Here is an 18382-nt window from a genome sequence, read left to right on the forward strand (position 1 = left end):
AGGTCTGGAATTGAACCCACACCTGTGGCTTCCAGCCAAACAAAGGACAGGCATAGGAGTTGAACATTTACCTGAGGTAGATACACTCCTTGGAGAGAATAATCGTGAGAGAAAGAAGGGCTGTTTATGCACAGGGAGACAGCTCAAGGGGCAGGAGTGCATTGGAGGGAAGGACACAGGGAAGAGTTGACTGTTGGGAGGAAGTGGGAGGGGAGCTGTGGCATTGTGGTGAATTGTGGTCAATGTCATGAGACAAAGTGTATGTGAACTGCTATATGGAAAGTGAATTTGCTCTGTAAATTTTAACCCAAATCACAATAGAAAAAAAAAAGAATTAAAAACTGATTTCAAGATTAGAGGGAATTTGGAGGCTCTAGTTACTGAAAGGGAGCTCTGGTAGTGTAGTGCCTAAGACATTTGATTGCTAACCAGAAGGCTGGCAGTTCAAACCCATGAGCCACTCCTTGGAAGGAAGGTTGAACAATCGACTTCCGTAGTGATACCGCCTCAGAAACCCAAGGAGGGGTCACTGTGAGTTGGAACCGACTCGACGGGAATAACCAAACCAAAAAATCAAACTCACTGCAGTCAAGTCAGATTCAACTGATAGCCACCCTCCTTGGGTTTCTGAGGCAGTATCACTATGGAATTAGTTTGCCCAACCCTCCTTCCAAGGAGTGACTGGTGAGTTTGAACCTTCTGGTTAGCAGTCAAATGCCTTCAGCACTATGCCACCAGAGCTCCCAAGTTACTAAAATGTCTAGAAGTGTATCAGCTTCAGGAATGGCTGTATTTGGGATCCAAGAAATTATATTAAGTCTTTGTGTCTCCTTCTTTCAGCTTTACCTCTTTCATATTGGCCCCTTTCTTGGACTCCATGTTCTAGCAAGAGATGTCTGCCAGGAGCACTAGGTGTCACTCTTCCAGGTTCAAGTCCAACAAAAAAAAGAGTAGTCTTGCCTCTTAGTGACTCCAGCCAAAGTCCAGGGTTTAGCTCTGATTTGGTCCAGGGTCTATCCTTAAAGCAATCACCACTGCCCAGAGAATGCAGTGCTCTAATTGGCCAGCCCAAGTCACATGCTCCACCCCCGGTCTGGGTGAGGAGAGGTGATTAGTTTCCTAAAGAACATTCAGATACTCTTATAAAAAAAAATACCAAATACACTCAAGCCATGTCTAGCTCTGCCTCCCATTAGCCTTGGTCAGATCATGTGGCACCTCTGTCAAGGGAGACACATCTGGCTGACCTGTGCCAGCTCCTCCCAGAGCTTGTATGAGGAGCAGATGGACAGGAAAGGCTCCAGAGCATGTCCCTCGCTCTAGAGGTACCTCAATGGCTGCCTGATCCATTGTCATCTGACGGGGTTGACTCACTGCCTAATGGGGCACAGCTTTGCATGGGTACACAGCCCCAGGAGCAGGAATGGTGTATACATTCTTGGAGAGAGAAGCAGACAGGGGAGGCTAGTGGGCTTGGCTTCCAATCTTCCAGGAGGAAATTGCCAAGTCTACACTTCAGGCAGGGCTCTTTGAGGCTTATGAGAAGGAGGCCATGGTCATGTGGTCGTGTGGGGAAGGTAGTGAATATATGGTGCTTGATGTTGCTGTCAAGGTGGGCTCTGATTCGTGGCCGCCCCATGCACAATGAAGTGAAATGCTGCCTGGGCCTGTGCCATCCCTATGAGCAGTTGCAAATGGAACGACTGTGATCCATAGGGTTTTCACTAGTTGACTTTTGGAAGTAGATCACCAGGCCTTTCTTCCCTGTCCATCTTAGTCTGGAAGCTCCATTAAAACCTGTTCAGCACCATAGCAACACACCAGCCTCCACTGACAGAAGAGTAAGTGCTATATTGGCTGAGAATTGAACCTAGGTCTCCCACATGGAATGCTATCACTAAACCACCTATCACTAAACCACCACTGCCTCTCTGAATAAATGGTTGTTTGTTTGTTTGTTTCACTGCCTTCGAGTCGGATCTGACTCATAGTTACCCCTCCTTGGGTTTCTGAGGTGGTATCACTATGGAATAGATCGCCCAACCTTCCTTCTGGAATAAATGGTAGCACTCATAAATCACAACAATAATAATAATCATCATAGTGATTATTGTTTTTGTTATTGGAACCAGAGGACAGTCTAAATTGTTTAGTGGAGAGAGAACCTTGAGGCTGGTGAGAGGGAGCCATGTGGCCTGGCTGGAGAAGGAGGTTTGTGTGGCTCTGTGAGGGGAGAGGAAGTCCAAGGATCAGAGACACAGCCCTTGGAAACCTGATCACAGGCATTGGTGGCATTGATGTCACCAGCTCTGACTGCTCTCCCTCTGTCTCTTTGGGGCCAGGGCTGCAGTCCTGAGCACGACCCTGCCCTGCAGGAGTTTCTGTTTCCCAGCAAAAGGCCATGGCTTCTTCTCTCAGGGTTGGCTGGAGTGACTTTTGCAGCGACTTCTAATAAGTCACAAATTAGTTCAAGGTGAGAGTGATATGAAAGACAAACCAACACCCTCATCCAAACCCAGACTCTGCCAACTGCAAGGCCAAAACACCTGACTCTCTGGCAAGTAAGAAACAGAGGGGCAGGCGCTGAATGCCTCAGCAGACACCTCCAGGTCTGGATGCAGCCGTGGGATGGCACTGAGAACCACAGTGCCTCCTGGATGTGGGTCTGGAGAGAAGCACCCCCAAATCTTGGTCTTCTTTGGTAGCTCCTTATAGATCAGCCATCCAGAAGCTAATGTCACCCATTTAAAAATCTATTTATATCCTTCAACCTGTGTTTCCCTTGGGATAATGAGTTTCATAAGGTTCTGCCCACTGTGTAGAGTTGGTTTTTGTTAAAATTACCAACTTGAACTCCAGGGGGGACCCTTATGCTTAGCATTCTGGGATCTGGAGGAAAAAGATGTATTCACCTTCTTCTCCCCTTTTTGACCTACAAGACTCAGATCCTGTTTCCTCTTAGCTATTGTTTCTGCACAGAAGAGCCCTTATCTTGGTTTTTGGGCAGCCACCACCCCACCCCTAGGAGCTCTGGTGGTGTAGTGACTAAGGCACTTGACTGCTAACCAGAAGGCTAGCGGTTTAAACCCACCAGCCACTCCTCAGAAGGAAGGTTGGGCAATCTGTTTCCGTAGTGATACCACCTCAGAAACCCAAGGAGGGGTCGCTATGAGTCGGGTCCAACCCAACGGTACATAACAACAACAACACAGCAGTCCATTGCCAAAGAGCCCTGGTGGTGCAGGGGTTAAGTACTTAGCTGCTAACCAAAAGGTCGGTGGTTTGAACCTACCAGCCACTCCATGGCAGAATCCATAAAGATGACAGCCTTGGGAACCCAGTGGGGCAATTCTACCCTGTCCTATAGGGTCACTATGAGTCAGAATCAACTCAGCAGCAACAGGTAGCCCCTTGTCTAGCACTTCACTGGAACCCACCTGTCTTTCTTCAGCCCTCTGATAGGACCTCATGAGACCCTCCCATGACTGGTCCCAGAGGACCATTTTGTCATCCATAAAGTTGAGTGTCATCTGCAAACATGGGAATGTTACTGGGCATTGCTTCCTGCAGATCTTTGAAAGCCATTTCAAATCAGGAAGGCCTGGCCCCCAGCCAGGGCAACCTCGATCTTTTCATTTGTTTGCCCAGAAATGTGCCCACACACCCCAGCCCATGTGTGCTGTCAGGCAGCCAGGTCACGATCCATAACAAAACATCCTCCCCAGCTGCGTCTATCCTGGACCTTCCGGAGGCCATTGGGTAGAACCTTCCAGAAGCTTCTGTAAAGTCTGGGCAGATTGTGTCTTCTGGCTTCTTTTTAAGTATATGCATCTTTATCTTCTCAGGGAGACAGTAAATTATCCTTCACTTTAACATTTTCTGTGTATCTAGGGTGGGCCAAGGGCTATGCTGGGTCCAGCTTAGTCAGGCATAATTTCCTACTATTAGCATTTTTTCTAAGCTGTCTGAAGGCTTAGGAGGGAGGCAGAGCAGTCCCTAAGCCCACACCATGTAGAAATTGTTTAACTACATTCCCACCACTAGAAAATTCTGGTAACTGTGTAATAACAACAGCAGCACTCAGCAATTATCCAGGGTTTTTCATCTTCAGACCACTTTACCCACATTAACTAATTAAGTCTCCCGGCCACCCTCAGAAGCAAGGAAGGGCTGCTGGCCCCAGAATCACATAGAGTGTGTGCTTGCTCAATGAGGGCAGCCTTCTGGAGGGGCTGCAGGGTTCCCCCAGGGCAGCTAGCCTCGCCCCTACTTGAAGCAGGGAAAGAGCCCCACTCAGACACCCTGCACCTCTTGCTTGGTATCACATAGCAGATCCCTGCCGATATGCAGGGAGGCTTCTGTGCCCCCTGCCATGTTGAACTGGAGTGGGGGTCCCCTGTGCCCAGCATGGAATGTGGAGCCTGCCTATTACTGAGGGCCACCAAATCCCTTCTTTCCATTCCTACTCATTCCCCTCTCTCTCTTTCTGCTTCTCCTTTATTCCCTCCAACTTTGGGGACCTGGGTCTATTCCCAGTGAGCAGCTGCTCTGCCCCAGGTCATGGTCCCTCACCAGGCTGTCCCTCCCACCCCACACACCCACCTGACCAAGGCCTACCTGATCCCAGAGGCACCCTGACCTCTGAGGGCCCTTGACATGAAGCCAGAGGCCTTGGCAGTCTCACCCCTGCCCTCAGGAGCTTACAGGCCAGCACAGGAGTCCAGCCCCATCCCCGCTCCAGAGCTCTGCACCCCAGATGACCAGCCTGGCACCCTGAATAGAGGTTTGCTCCAGCCCAGACACTGCCTGGGCTGCTGCCTAGAGCACTGAAGCCAAGCACACAGCCAGAGAGCTTCATCCATGGAGCCCCAGGGACCCAGTGGAGTGGAGGAGAAGCAGAGATGCAGGCTCTGAGCTCTGGCCAGCCACAGTGTTAATCCTTTAATCCTAAACACACTTTCCTTTCTGTGAACAGGGATGATATGGCACCAGCACTCGTGGTGGCCTGCATAAGGCTTGAACGTGGGGCCAGGCACACAGCTGACCTGATCTTCTCCAAGTAGGGCTCACCTGGGAGCTGTGTACTGGGGACATGGCCACATGCCTTCCCCCAGGGCACCCAGCCCACACATCCTGAGTCAGCAGTGAGATGTGGCAACTCCTTGTTCATAGGGCCATGAGCATCTTTTCCAGTCTGCAGTAGGGAAGAGATAGCCGGGGGCAGCCCGCTAATCCAGGAGGCCAGAGTGGTGGGCACCACTGCCCCTGCCCTTACCTGGCAGCACGGTTCTTGTGTTTCCTTCCTTCCTGGGGCTTCAGCTCCAGGCTCTGAGGCAGCTTGCCCTCCCCCTGCCTGCTGACAGGCCTCAGTAGGAGAACAGGGTAGGGAGGTAGGTAAAACCTGAGTCTCCCTTCTGATGGGGAACAGGAATCCTTACCTCCTACTTTTGGCCAGAGTAGAGAGGGACAGGTTCCAAGCTGCCCTGGACAGGTGAGCCCCAGAAGGAAAGAGTATTCTCTTTCAGGAGAGTGACCCCCACAGCCTCGAATCATGGTTTATTCATTCCCTGCAGATCCCACCTCTCTCTCTCTGCAGATCCCACCTCTCTCTCTGCTGGCTGTTCACTCCTGCACTAAGTTCCCTGCCTTCTGGGTTATGAAGTGCCAGGTACAGGCATGGTGCTGCCTCTTTACATCAGTCTGTGGGGCTTCCAGAATCTGCAAAAGTAGTGCTCAGATGGAAAATGCAATTAGGAAATGGGCTTGTGGCTAGGACCACGCTGCTCCTCCCAGTTCTGCCCCCTCCTTCCTAGGGGGAGCACATCCCCGTCCCCCGCCCCCACCCCAAGCAGCAAGTTGGGAGGTCTGTGCACTGGTACATGCTATTCTGACTTTCTGGGTAATGTATACATTTTCACTATCACACAGCTTCTCTCCTTCATTTTTCATGAGAACTGGCACGAGATTAATGACGGAGCCCAGAAGAAACGGAGCACCACGCCACCCTGATTTATCGACCACTTAGCGTTGATGAAGCTGCAAACAAGAGTCAAACAGATGTTGCAGCTGCATTTTTCTTTATCAAAACCAACAGCTTTTTGCATTTTTAACCACTTCTTGCATCCCTGTCCTGCTTACTCCACAGAAAGGGGTCCTGGATCGGGGACCCCTCCCTTTCCACGAAGGCTGAGGAACAGGGGCTGGGCAGTGGGCTCCTGCCTGGCACCCAGCTGCCCACTGCCCCACCCTGGGAATGGCCAAGAGGAGAGGCAAGATGCTCCAGTCCTTGCTATGGGCGACTTGAGTCCCCTTGGCGAGTGTCTTAGGAAGAGCTCACTGCTATACTCTTAGCCATTGCTAGGGTTGTTATTACAAACCCTGGGGTGGGCTTGGGTAGGCAACAACTGCAGCAGACCCCCCTATTTGTCCTTCCCCCATATATCCCTGCTGTACCACCCCTCAAAGTATGTTTCTCTCCATCCTCCCCCTTTCCTCTTCTACTCCCCCTCTCCTTCAGCCCCAGCCCTGACCTGAGGTCCAGCCCACAGAACCAGTGCTGGTTCTGTCATGGGGTGGGCCCAGTCCAGGCCTCCCTGGCTGGGACTCTCTGTCAGCGAGCAGCCCCAGGCCCAGCACGGCTGATCAGAGGACCCCCCAGCCCAGCCTCATGCACCTGCTGTACTCCAGGCTGCAAGTGAACTCGCCTCAGGCTTGTGAGCCTATGAATCAGTAATGTTTGTGGCAGGAGCTGCTGCATGTTAATCCCAAGCACAGGTGCAGCAGTGGGCTCCCAGGCCAAGCCTCCCTACTGGCGCCCCATTCAGTGGCTGCCCGATGACTGCTGTCCACGCAGGGTGAGGAGCACTTTATTTTTCAGAGTTTTATTTCCTCAAATCCTCAGTCATCAGTCATTACCAAGATAAAATCAGGCACAGGCAGTCGTATCCATGCTCCACACTCCTGTGCAAGTTGCTCATCTCCCACCAGCTTCCCCTCACACCCTGAAGCAGGATCCTCACCAGCCTGGAGCAACCAGTCAAGGACTAAACCCATTCAGTGATTCCTCAAAAAGTTAAACTTAGAACTACCTTACTATCCAGCAATTCCACATCTAGGTATGTGACCAAAACCATTAAAAGCAGGAACTCAGACACTTGCACACCAATGTTCAGCACAGCACTAGTTACAACGGTCAAAAGGTGGAAACAATACAAGTGTCCACCAACAGATGAATGGATAAGCAAAAATGTAATGCATACATACAGTGGCATATTATTCAGGTCAAGAGAAATAAAGTTCTGATTCATGCTAGGGCCTGGATGAACCTTGACAACATTAGGTAAACAGATAGCTACCATCGAGTCAATTGCAACTTATGGCACCCTTTTGTACAACAAAATGAAGCACTGCTCAGTCCAGTCCTGCATATCCTCACACACACGGTCATGTTCAAGTCCATCGTTGCAACAATTGTGCCAGTCCATCTCACCAAGGGTCTCCCTCACCCTCTATTTCACCAAACACCATGTTCTCCTCCAGCGATTGATCCCTCCTGATGATGTGTCCAACTAAAGTGTGTCAGATGATGTTCTGTTGGGATCTGTAAGATTTTCATTGGCTAATTTTCTGAAGTAGATCTCCAGGCCTTTCTTTCTTGAAAACACTATGCTAAGTGAAATAAGCCAGACACAAAAGGATAAGTATAAAATGATCCCATTTCTATAAAGTATCTAGAACAGGCAAATGCATAGAGACAGAAAGAAGATTAGAGGTTACCAGGGGCTGGGAGGTAGGGAAGAATAGAGAATCAGTGCTCAATGGGTATAATTTCTGTTTGGTATGATGAAAAGCTTTTAAAAACAAATCCCAGCTTCTCTCCTTCACATCCATCCTTCCAAATGGAAACTCCCAGTTGCAGGTGGGAAGATAACTTTGGCAACATCTGTGAGGAAAGGGAACCTTTGGGTGAGGGGAGAGCTGTGTGGGTAATGCATCACATATGAGCAAGGATTTTTCCAGGAATTCTGACTCAATAGAAAGCAGCCTAAAATGCCAGATTAGGAGGAAGAGTGTCCAGAGGCTGGGTCCAGGCCAGAGGTGGGTGCAGGCAGTTAACATACTTGGTTGTTAACCAAAAGGTTGGAGGTTCGAGTCCACCCAGGGACACCTCAGAAGAGAGGTCTGATGATCTACTTCTAAAAGTTCAGCCATTGAAAACCCTGTGAAACACAGTTCTACCCTGACACACATGGGGTCTCCATGACTCAGAGTTGACTCAACAGCAACTGTTAGTTTTGGGTTTTGGGGTTTTTTCCATCAGAGCTCCCTCCAGCAGTCCTGGGAAGAGAGGAAGAAGAGCCATTTCTATTTTCAGATGAGAGGGAAGCATGAAATCTCCTAGTCCATGGCAAAGAATATTCAATCTGTCATGGCCTGCCAGAAGAATGAAGAAATCTGTCTTGGAAGAAATACAGCCACAATGCTCCTTAGAAGAGAGGATATTGAGACTTCATCTCATGTACTTCGGACATGTTATCAGGAGGGACCATCATGCTAGGTAAAGGCCATCATGCTAGGTAAAGTTGAAGGTCAGTGAAAAAGAGGAAGACCCTCAATGATTGGATTGACACGGTGGCTGCAACAATGAGCTTGAACACAGCGACGGTTGTAAGGATGGCTCAGGACCAGGCAATATTTTGTTATGTAGTACAGGAGGTCACTATGCGTCAGGACTGACTCAATGGCACTGAACAATAACAATGGTTCTTTCCAGAAGATTCTGGAACTTCTCTGAGACTTTTTCTTGTCCTTGGCTTTTCCCCATAGCTGCATACCACTCCATCTTGCTCAGTCCTCCAGGTCTTTAGCCCCAGACCAGGCCTCCTGGACACTTGAGGATTCATCTTCAAAGGTGATGTTCTCTTGGGGTGACAGCTTTTAGCATCTTCCTGAAAATGCCATAGACCAGGAAGGAGCCTTTTGACAAGTATTCTGCCCTTCAAGCTGAGTAGCAGATCCCAAAGAAACATCAGAGCACCCCAGGCTGAGACAACAGGCCACCTGGCTCCACTGTTGTCTGGGGCACATTGTTGGGGCTGGTACCTGGGAGTGGGAGCTTCCCCAGCCCACCCTGCCCAGCTGTCTGAGCCCAAGCCCATCTCAGAGCCAGAAAGCAATATACAGTGAAACCCCGGACACTATTCTGAGCACTCCATGAAACTGAGACATTTTAATTCCAAGGCTAATATATTCTTCTGCCAAAAACACCCAATAAAATGTACAACTAATGAATAAAATTGCAACATTGCCAAGAAGCTATGTGTGCCCCAAATTTCCAAAAATACCTCAATCATGCTGTGTCTTAAAATCAGCCCCAAGCCAGGAAGTTGTTATTTAAAACTCAACACTGAGTTTCAGCAGCAGGAACTCTAGGCCCCAGGATGGAATCCATGTTAAAGTCACAAACCATGAAGTCTCTCACTTCTACATCCTTTAATCCCAAACCAGGCCTCCTTGAATGCTTAGGGGACTAGAACTTTCTGCTAATTGTGACAAAGGGCCAAAAAGCACAGTGCCAGAGTTGGAGGTTTGCAAAAGGGCTCCCTAATGGAGGGAGCAGTGTCAAAGCCAGACCCCTAAGTCTGCACTCACTGGTGTGGTTCCCTGGACACTGTGAACCCTGAAACGGAATGTTGATGTGCACCGGGGACATTTTTCAGTGGTAGGATGGGGTGTTCACAGCTTTCATCAGATTCTCAAAGAGGCCTCAGACCCAAAAAAAGTTAAAAACCACTTGCATCTTAGCCTCCTAGGACCTGTGTTCAGGAAGACTGCTCTGCCGGCAGCCAGAAAACAGAAACCAGATGTCAGTGGAACATAGGTCTGCTAAGAGTAAAGATGGAAGGTCCTAAGTCAGCCTGACTCGGTCCTAGCCAGCAAACCAGTTGCTGTCAAGTCAACTTCAACTTATGGCGGCCCCATGTGTGTCAGAGTAGAACTGTGCTCTCTAAGTTTTCCAATGGCTGGTGTTTCAGAAGGAGAGTGCCAGGCCTTTCTTCCAAGGAGCCCTGAGTGGACTCCAACCTCCAACCGTTTAGTTAGCAGTCAAGAGCATTAACTATGTGCACCACCTAGGGACTCAATTCTAACAACCTGAACTAACTGCGAACTGTTGCCTATGCTGTAGTGAACACAAGGCCCCTATCTCCAGGTCTATGTTAGGAGACAGTGTTGACATACAGACTGTAAAGATACAAATCTGACTGCCATCGGGTGGGGTATCAGGGAGAGCTTCCTGGAGGAAGTGGCATTGCTAGTCCTCCAAGAACAGCAGACTGGTTGATTATAGAAAATGGAGGGTTAGGCCCTGCAGATAGAAGGCAGGGCTGCCTAGGGAGGAGAGTGCTGTGTGCCCTTGTGCAGGAACCCCAGGGTTGGGGGTTTCCCTGTGCAGTGAGTGAGGGCTTGAGCTCTGCTGCCCCTGCCTGTCTGCCCTTGGGCTCCCACAGCCTTCCCTAGGACCTGACTCCTCCGTGGGACCAGGGGCAAATTACCCAATAAACAAGATAAGCATGGGCTTGCTTGTGATTACTTACTAATTTGTAGTCAGCCGTTCTCTACAGATTAGTAAGTAATCACAAGTAAGCCCATGCTTACTTGCTTACTGGGTACTCAATCCCTGTCAGGGATCGTAAATTTGAATAGGTTTTGATTCTATAGGAAGGTACTGTAGGGTTGGGAGAAAAACAGATACCAGCCATGCCTAGAAGCAGAATCTTTGATGTGTTTTTTTTTTTTTTTTTAAAAAAGTGAAATCGTTCACTACAGATTAGTAAGTAAGCACAAGGAAGCCCATGCTTACCTTTCTGATTGGGGAATCTGACACTGTGGGGCAGGCAGCTACAGCACTTTCATCTCCTCAGTGTCTGACATCCCAGCTCCCTGGGACCAGGGTCAGGCTCACACTCCAGGACTGGGATCAGAGGGAACCCCAGGGATCTGCTGGCCCGGCAGCCCTTTGATACTCACTCTAGCTCCCTCAGCAGCTGGCACTGCCCCCTGGGTTCCCCACCCCAGACACAGCCTCCAGGGAGGTCAGTCTGCTGGTCTGTAGGAGGAGCACAGGGCTGGGACTTAAGGATCACCCCATGTCTCCTGGTTACACCATCCGTGCGTTGAGCATTGCCCATGCCACCTCTGGGGCACATGGTGAGGATGAAATGAAATGAGAGGTAGGGTTGCACTAAACCAAGCGAAATGAGGCCACCAGGCATCTCGGCAGGATGAGTTTGGAATCAGAGCCCTGTCTTCCATCCCTGGCTCTGTCCCTCACCACACACAGATACATTGTTTGAGGAAGATGCAACTTTCCAGCATCCTGTCTCCTTGTGGTAGGCGAGGGCACCTGCCCTGCCCTGCCCTGCCTGCTCGGCAGCTAGTGCAGGCACCAAATGAGATAATGGCTGGAAAGTGCTTTGAAAAGAATAAAGTGCCGCGGCGATGTCAGGATTATCATTGTTATTAAGGAGCATGATTACCGAAATCCAGAAAAGCTGCCATTAACGAGCAAGCTCCTGTTCATGTTGATTTAATTTCCTGGTTAACTGAGCGTTGGCAAGGAAAATACTCTATGTTTCAACACTTATTGAAAATCTTTTAAAATTATGCCAGTCTACTTTCTTGCACTGGTCATGGTATCGTCTTGAATCTTTATTAATGGATTGATTCATTCATGTGTTCTTTTTTTCTGCTCTGGCTCTGACCATATTCTAAAAAGGCGATTGTGGGCTCAGCATCCTCTGTGCCTAGGGACCTCATGCCCCTCCCCCAGGACTTATAGGGTAAAGCGGAGGAGACCAACAGGTGGGAAAAACCACAGGGTATGGCCTTCCAAGTGGCCTCTTATGTAGTTCTGTACAGTCTCTTAATATATTGTCACGTGCTTCCTTAGAATGGTGCAAGGAAAAAAAATGGTCCAAGAAATACCTTCTCACAGGGTAAGGGCATTAAGCCTGGTGTATCTGGGTTTATCCAAGCGTCATCTAAAAAGTGACATGATTGCTTTTTAACAGACCTGCCAGAACTGGTGTGTCCAAAGGAGCCTAACCACCTTCTGGGTGGCCACATGCTCCTTGCTTAATGTCACTGCCCCTCTAAGGCATCTTGGGGTGTAGCCATCAGAGCTGGTGGTGGGCAGAAAGGGACAAAAGCTGCTTTGAATTGAATCTGATGGGAAGGGGCTGTTGGGTGTCAGCGAGTCAATTCCAATTCTTAGTGACCTTACGTGTTACAGAGCAGGACTGCCCCATAGGACTTTCCAGGCTGCAATCTTTGTGGAAGCAGATCACCAGGTCTTTCTCCTGTGGCACCTCTGAGTAGATTTGAAACACCAACCTTTTGGTTAGCAGCTGAGTTGATGGTTAACTATCGTGCGACGAGGGGAAAGGGCAGTCCCATTTCAATAGAACTATTTCAGGGTAAAAGTGTGCCTTCAAGGTCTTCAGGCCAAGGGTTCTCTATGTCCTTTGCTCCAAAGATATCTCCAAAGGAGAGGAAGGGCTCCAAATGTGGTGTTTGGAAGGAAAGCCCAGATGTGGTTTCATGTGTGTGCATAAGCATAGGCTGAAGGGCAGAGCAATGTCCAGCTCATAGAAGCAGGGCAGCTTGACCTCTGGGAACCCCATCTCCTCTTGGGAAGAAGGGATGATGATGCCTAAGGTTTCAGTGAGCTATGATAAGGACAGATGTGTAAAGAAGGAGTGGGTACACTTGTTGGCAGGGTAGGTGTTGGTGTGAGAACTTGTGTGTTGGGTTTGAAATACACTCTGGTCTCATGCAGCTGGTCCTTAGCTACAGGTACACACACCTGCGTGTAGACCCTGGTCCTCAACTGGAGCAATTTGGTCTCCCAGAGGACATTTGGGATATCTGGAGACATTTCTGGCTGTTGAAGTCTGGAGGGGGACTGTTACTGGCATCTAATGGGTAGAGGCCAGAGATGCTGCTAAACCTCCTATGATGCATGGGACAGCCCCACAACAGAGAAGGATCTGGTTTCAAACATCCCACTCCTGAGAGCCTGGTATACAGAGACACCAGTTCTGCCTAGATCTGTCGGGAAGGGAGGGTGTCCCTGCCCTAGGACAGGCTTTGTGCTCCATCATGCTACCAGTGTCTGTCTCTCCCCCAGAACCCTGACATCGTCCTGGTGCACTACCTGAACGTGCCGGCCATCGAGGACTGCGGCAAGCCCTGCGGCCCCATCCTCTGCTCCATCAACACCGACAAGAAGGAGTGGGCAAAATGGACAAAAGAGGAGCTCATCGGGCAACTCAAGCCCATGTGTGAGTAGCTGCAGCTAGTCTGCACACCCCACACTGGGGCTCCATTCAGCCTCACCTGGGTGGGGCCAGAGGTCTTCAGTGGCTGTGGAGACCAGGTGTGGGGGTCCCTTTCCACAAGGATGCCAATGACACATGAACTTCCGGGCCAGACTTCACTTTCTAAGGCCTACTTACACTCTAACCTTCACTTGATGCTCACAGCCTTCTGTGATGGCAAACATCCCACTCCTGACAGCCTGGTGTACAGAGACACCAATTTTGCCTAGACCTGTCGGGAAGGAAGGGTGTCCCTGCCCTAGGATAGGCTTTGTGCTCCATCATGCTACCAGTGTCTGTCTCTCCCATAATGGCAAGGCACAGAATGCCAATCCCATCCTGCAGATGAGAAAAGTGAGGTTCAGAGGAACATACACCATGTGCAAGTCACTCACCAAGCAATGAGAGGGCTCTGCACTGCAGATGCATGAGTTGTGGGTTGGGAGGGAGGGAGTCAGAGAGTGGAACCAAGCAGGGAGACCAAGGAAGGGAGCAGAGGGGCTGGCCAAAGCAGGCCTGGTCCTGCACTCAGGTGGCCCTGGGCTTGGCCGCCACCTCCTGGACACAGGGCTGCCTCGGCTCCCAGACTGGGTGGCAAATGGATGATGGTAATTGAGCTGGATTTCATTTTGTCAGCAAAGTGATGCTTTCAGAAGCATCTGTCAGGTGCAAACCACTGAATGCAAAACACTAAATGAGTCCAGAAAGCAGCGCCGGGGCCTCGTTTCCGTGGGCCACGGTGGCCTCCTCTGCCTGCCAGGCAGCTGGGCTCAGGAAGAGCAAATGTGGTCTGCTGGGCAGGAGAGAACAGAGCATCAGTGCTGGGCCCAGGCCCAGGGCCGGCCTGGGAGGACTGGTCTTGAGGCTTGGATGGAGGCCTGTTGTCACACAAGACGTCAGAGATGGCCCGGGGATCACTAGGAACTATTTGCCCCTCCAACTAGACTAGAGGGAGGAGGCTGATGGATGCTATAGGCAGGGGAGCAACTAAAACATCCGGGGGCTGGGCAGGCAGTGTCCCATCACTGTGGTGTCCAAGTTGATACCAGTGACACCTGCAATGACCAGGTGAACCTGAGGTTCTCTCCAGTGCTCAGATTCAGGGATCTCCCCTGCAGCCCCCTGGTTAGGAGAGCAAATGGAAGACCCTGCAGACCTGTAGACCAGCAGCCTGAGTGAGCTGGACTGAGCTCACCACATGCCACCCTCCTGAACCAGTGGTCTGTGGGGAGGCTCTGGAAAGCCTGGCCTTGGCACCACTGCCCAGAATCAAGAGCCCAGATGGCCCAGTCTCAGGCTATTCCAGTAGGACCTTCCAAACTGCAGTGGTGACCATACCTGACTTGTGCCCAGTGCCACACGGGAAAACTCCTGGCATGAACAGCACCTCCACCATCAGGCCTCACGCCTCTGCAGCTTCAGATTCTGTATCCAGCTGCATTCAGACTTTTCTGGTTCCTCCACAGGAGACTGCCTCTCCCCCTGCTGCCTGCACCCTCTCCTGCCCCGCCCCCGCACCTCCTCTGCTACTCCCCTACCCCCCCTTGCACCCTCCTTTGTCCCTCTGCTGCACCCCCCACCATTTCCCGCCCCTCCCCTGCATCCATTCCATCTGCATCTGCTCACATCCATCATCCTTCAGCTCTTCACTTCTCAGCCCAAACGTCACTTCTTCCTGGGTCCCCTGACTGCTGACCACACACTCTGGCACACAAGCATCTTCCAAACTCTGCCCCCCACTCCTGGACAGACCTCAGACAAGAATCTCCCTCATGTGTCTAACTAGAAGGGGCTGCGGCAGCCTCTCCAAATTCTGCAGACTATCAGAAATCAGGAAACACTACAGCAAACATCCCATGAGTCCTCCTTGCCTCAGCCACCCCCAGGGTCCAGCAGCAGGCTCGTGGAAGTCCCTTGTGGACGTTTGTTGAATGGATGAATGGGAAGTGGCTGGCCCAGCTCTAGTCCACTCCCCACAAGAGCCTGAGGAACCGGCAAAATCTTCCAGTGTCCAAGCCCAATATTTGAGGGTCCCCCTCCAAGGGCAGGCCAGAGGCCCAGGACAGTGAAACCAGAGGCTCCTGCTCCCAGACTCACCTGTCTATCTCTTCTGAATGGGTGGAGCTTTCACTGCACACAGGGTCCCCCCATGGCCTGCTCATACTTCCTTGCACTGACATTGAGTTTCCTGCCCCAGGTTCTGCTCACACCTGCTCTTCAGCAGAGCCTTGCCTAGGCCAAAGCATGACTCTGGTGACAAAGGGCAGTGAGGCCACCTGGCCAGGGCATTGGAAAGAATCAGAGCTGGGGGAGTCAGGAGGCAGGCACTCATCCTGGTTCTGTGGCCACCTCGCTGTGTGACCCTTGGCCAGTCAACTACCCCTTCTCCACCCTAGCTCCCCTTCTATAAAGTGAAAGAATCCACAGTCTCTGTCCCAAGACCCACAGCTTCCTGCCAGCTCTGCAAGGCCTGGCTCAGCTCCTCTATCTCTGCTCAGCCTCCATATCCAGGGAGGCTGGTGTTCCGGGAGCTGGGATTACTCCAGGTGGTTGGGTTCATTCTGGCAAAGCTGCCCATCTTCCCCTTTGTAGGAGGATATACCCAGGGAGGAGGCCTGGGCCTTGGCTGGGACTTGATGATGCTTCCAAAATAAGAGTCCTAAAGGAGGACTCTTTCCTTGAAAGGGTGGCCAGGCACACCTGCACCTTGTTAGACCCCATAGGGTTCAAGGTTTGAGAAAGAAGCTCATTCTCAAAAACTGTCTTTACTTGTTGTCTGTTGTAGTCAAGTCAGTTCCAACTCAAAGCAACCCCATGTGACTGAGTAGAATCACTCCAAAGGGTTTCCTAGGCTATACTCCTTGCAGAAGCATATTGCCAGGTCTTTCTCCCACAGAGCCGCTGAGTGGGTTCAATCTGCCAACCTTGCTGTTAGCAGCTGAGCGCTTAACCATTGCTCCACCAGGGCTCCTTTTGTCTTCAACCGGGAGTAGGGATTTTCTTTTTGGCCTCTCTGGGCCTGTCATCACTTTCTTCTTGAGCTGCTCCAAGGAGTTTAGGTTCCATTTGCAAATCAGGGCTTCCCCATCCACATAGTCAGGGAATAGCCCCAACACCAGCTGGGTCACAGGAAAATCCCTAGAGACTGTGTCAGCCAGAGATTAGCCAAGGTGATGCTCCTGAGGGAAGAGAAACCTTACAGGATGGCCACCCCAATCCGACCCCTCTGTGCCCCCAACACCAAACATCTCTGTCAACAGGCCCTGGCAGGCCTTCCCTCAAAAACCATCCCTCACCATTTCCCATCCTGTCATCTCACCTGCTTCCTTTTTCTCTCCTCATTGGCTCTCCCTTCCTTGCAATGCCCTAGATCCTCAGCAGTGCCTCAGAAAACCCACCATCCCCACGCAAGAGCCTGCCCATCCTCAGAAGGGGGTGCCACCTCCCAAATGAGTGGGGACATTGAGCTCTGAGAAGCCCAGGGGGTGGCAGCCAGACCTGAGCCTGGCTCTGTTGCTTAACCGGAAGGACTGTGAGAACCGCTCCAAAATCTGTAGTGCATCAAGAAAATTACGTAAAACCACAACAAACTCCTCATAAATCTAATAACACTTGGCTTGCTGGTATCTCAGGAGGGAGCACAAAGCCTCGAACAATTACTCAGAGTGGGCACAGATGTGGGGCACTAGCTGGAGATGCCCAGCCTGGGAAATAGGTCTTGGGAAGCTCAACTCAAATTAAAGCCTTTGATTCAGATCAGCCTTGGAACCCGCATACAGCAGCCACTAACCGTTCGGAAAAGCAGAAGTGTGCTGGGTGCCAAGAAGGTATCAGATCTGGTTCAAGAATCAGGCATGCCACTGAACGCTGGAGCCAAACACATTAGCTTCATCACATTTTCACATAAATCACATTCTTTCAAAGACTTCACAGTTTGATTTCCTGATGTTTCCAAATTTCTCTGCCCTACAGCAGAGTTGTCAGTGATTTAATCAAAATGTGCTTATCAGCAGAGACGTGAAACTCTGATCCGACCTGTGCCTCACCTGTGGCAGGATGGGGCCTTCATGGTCCTCACACCTCGGGAGTCTCACAAATGCCCACATCTAAGCCAGACGGATTCAGAGAATCCTACCTTGTTTCTTCCTTTCGACCTACAATCCGAGGGATGACTCCTCCAGATAAAAAACAAAGACAGAACAAAATTAAGATGTCTGATAGGAATTCCCATGTTCCTTAAGATCCTCCCTGTCTTTTGTAATCTTATCTGTAGTAGTTAGAATATGGGTCCTGCTTCTATAACAAATAAGGAGCTCTGGTGGTCTGGTGGCATAATGCCTAAGACATTTGACTGGTAACCAGAAGGCTGGTAGTTAAAACCCACCAGCTACTCCCCAGAAGGAAGACTGGGCAATCTACTTCCATAGAGATATCAACTCAGAAACCCAAGAAGGGGTTGCTATGAGTCAGGAACGACTTGACAGCAGTGAGTGTCAGGGAGAGGTGGTGTAGTTGGTTAAGGCATTTGGCTGCTAACTGAAAGGTCAGTGGTTCGGAACCACCAGTCACTCCATGGAAGAAAGATGGGGCAGTCTGCTTCCGTAAAGATTTACAGCCTTGGAAACCTAATGGGGGTCATTATGAGTTGGAACTGACTTGATGGTAGTGAGTTGCTGTAACAAAGACCAAAGCAGCAGTGGCTTAAACAAAATAAGAGTCCCTGGGTGACACAGAGTTAAGTGTGCTCAACTACTAGCTGAGAGGTTGATGGTTCAAGCCCACTCAGAAGCTAGTGTGCTTCTGAAAGGTCACAGCCTTGAAAACCCTATGGAGAAGTTCTGTTCTGCACATACTGGGTTTCCATGAGTTGGAATTGATTCAGCAGCTACTAACAACAACAAAAAATAAAATAGGAGCTCATTTCTCTTTCACATAGCAAATGGTGTGGCAGCTCCATAGTATCAGGGATCAGCAACCCAGGCTGCTTCCAGCTGGTTCCTCTG

At 50.4% G+C, this 18382-nt stretch overlaps 1 protein-coding gene across 1 annotated transcript in view; it reads left to right on the forward strand.

Annotated features, from left to right (window-relative positions):
• The window catches only part of CAMTA1 (calmodulin binding transcription activator 1), a 1273846-nt gene that overhangs the window by 1129202 nt on the left and 126262 nt on the right, over nt 1-18382 (forward strand). Inside the window, exon 7 of the mRNA XM_042781184.1 lies at nt 13190-13343. Coding sequence (XP_042637118.1) covers nt 13190-13343 — 154 coding nt within the window. The remainder of the gene's footprint in view (nt 1-13189; nt 13344-18382) is intronic.

The sequence above is a fragment of the Orycteropus afer genome, unplaced genomic scaffold (genome assembly GCF_000298275.1).
Source record: "Orycteropus afer afer isolate SDZICR_OR568_19922 unplaced genomic scaffold, OryAfe1.0 scaffold00094, whole genome shotgun sequence".
NCBI lineage: Eukaryota > Metazoa > Chordata > Mammalia > Tubulidentata > Orycteropodidae > Orycteropus > Orycteropus afer.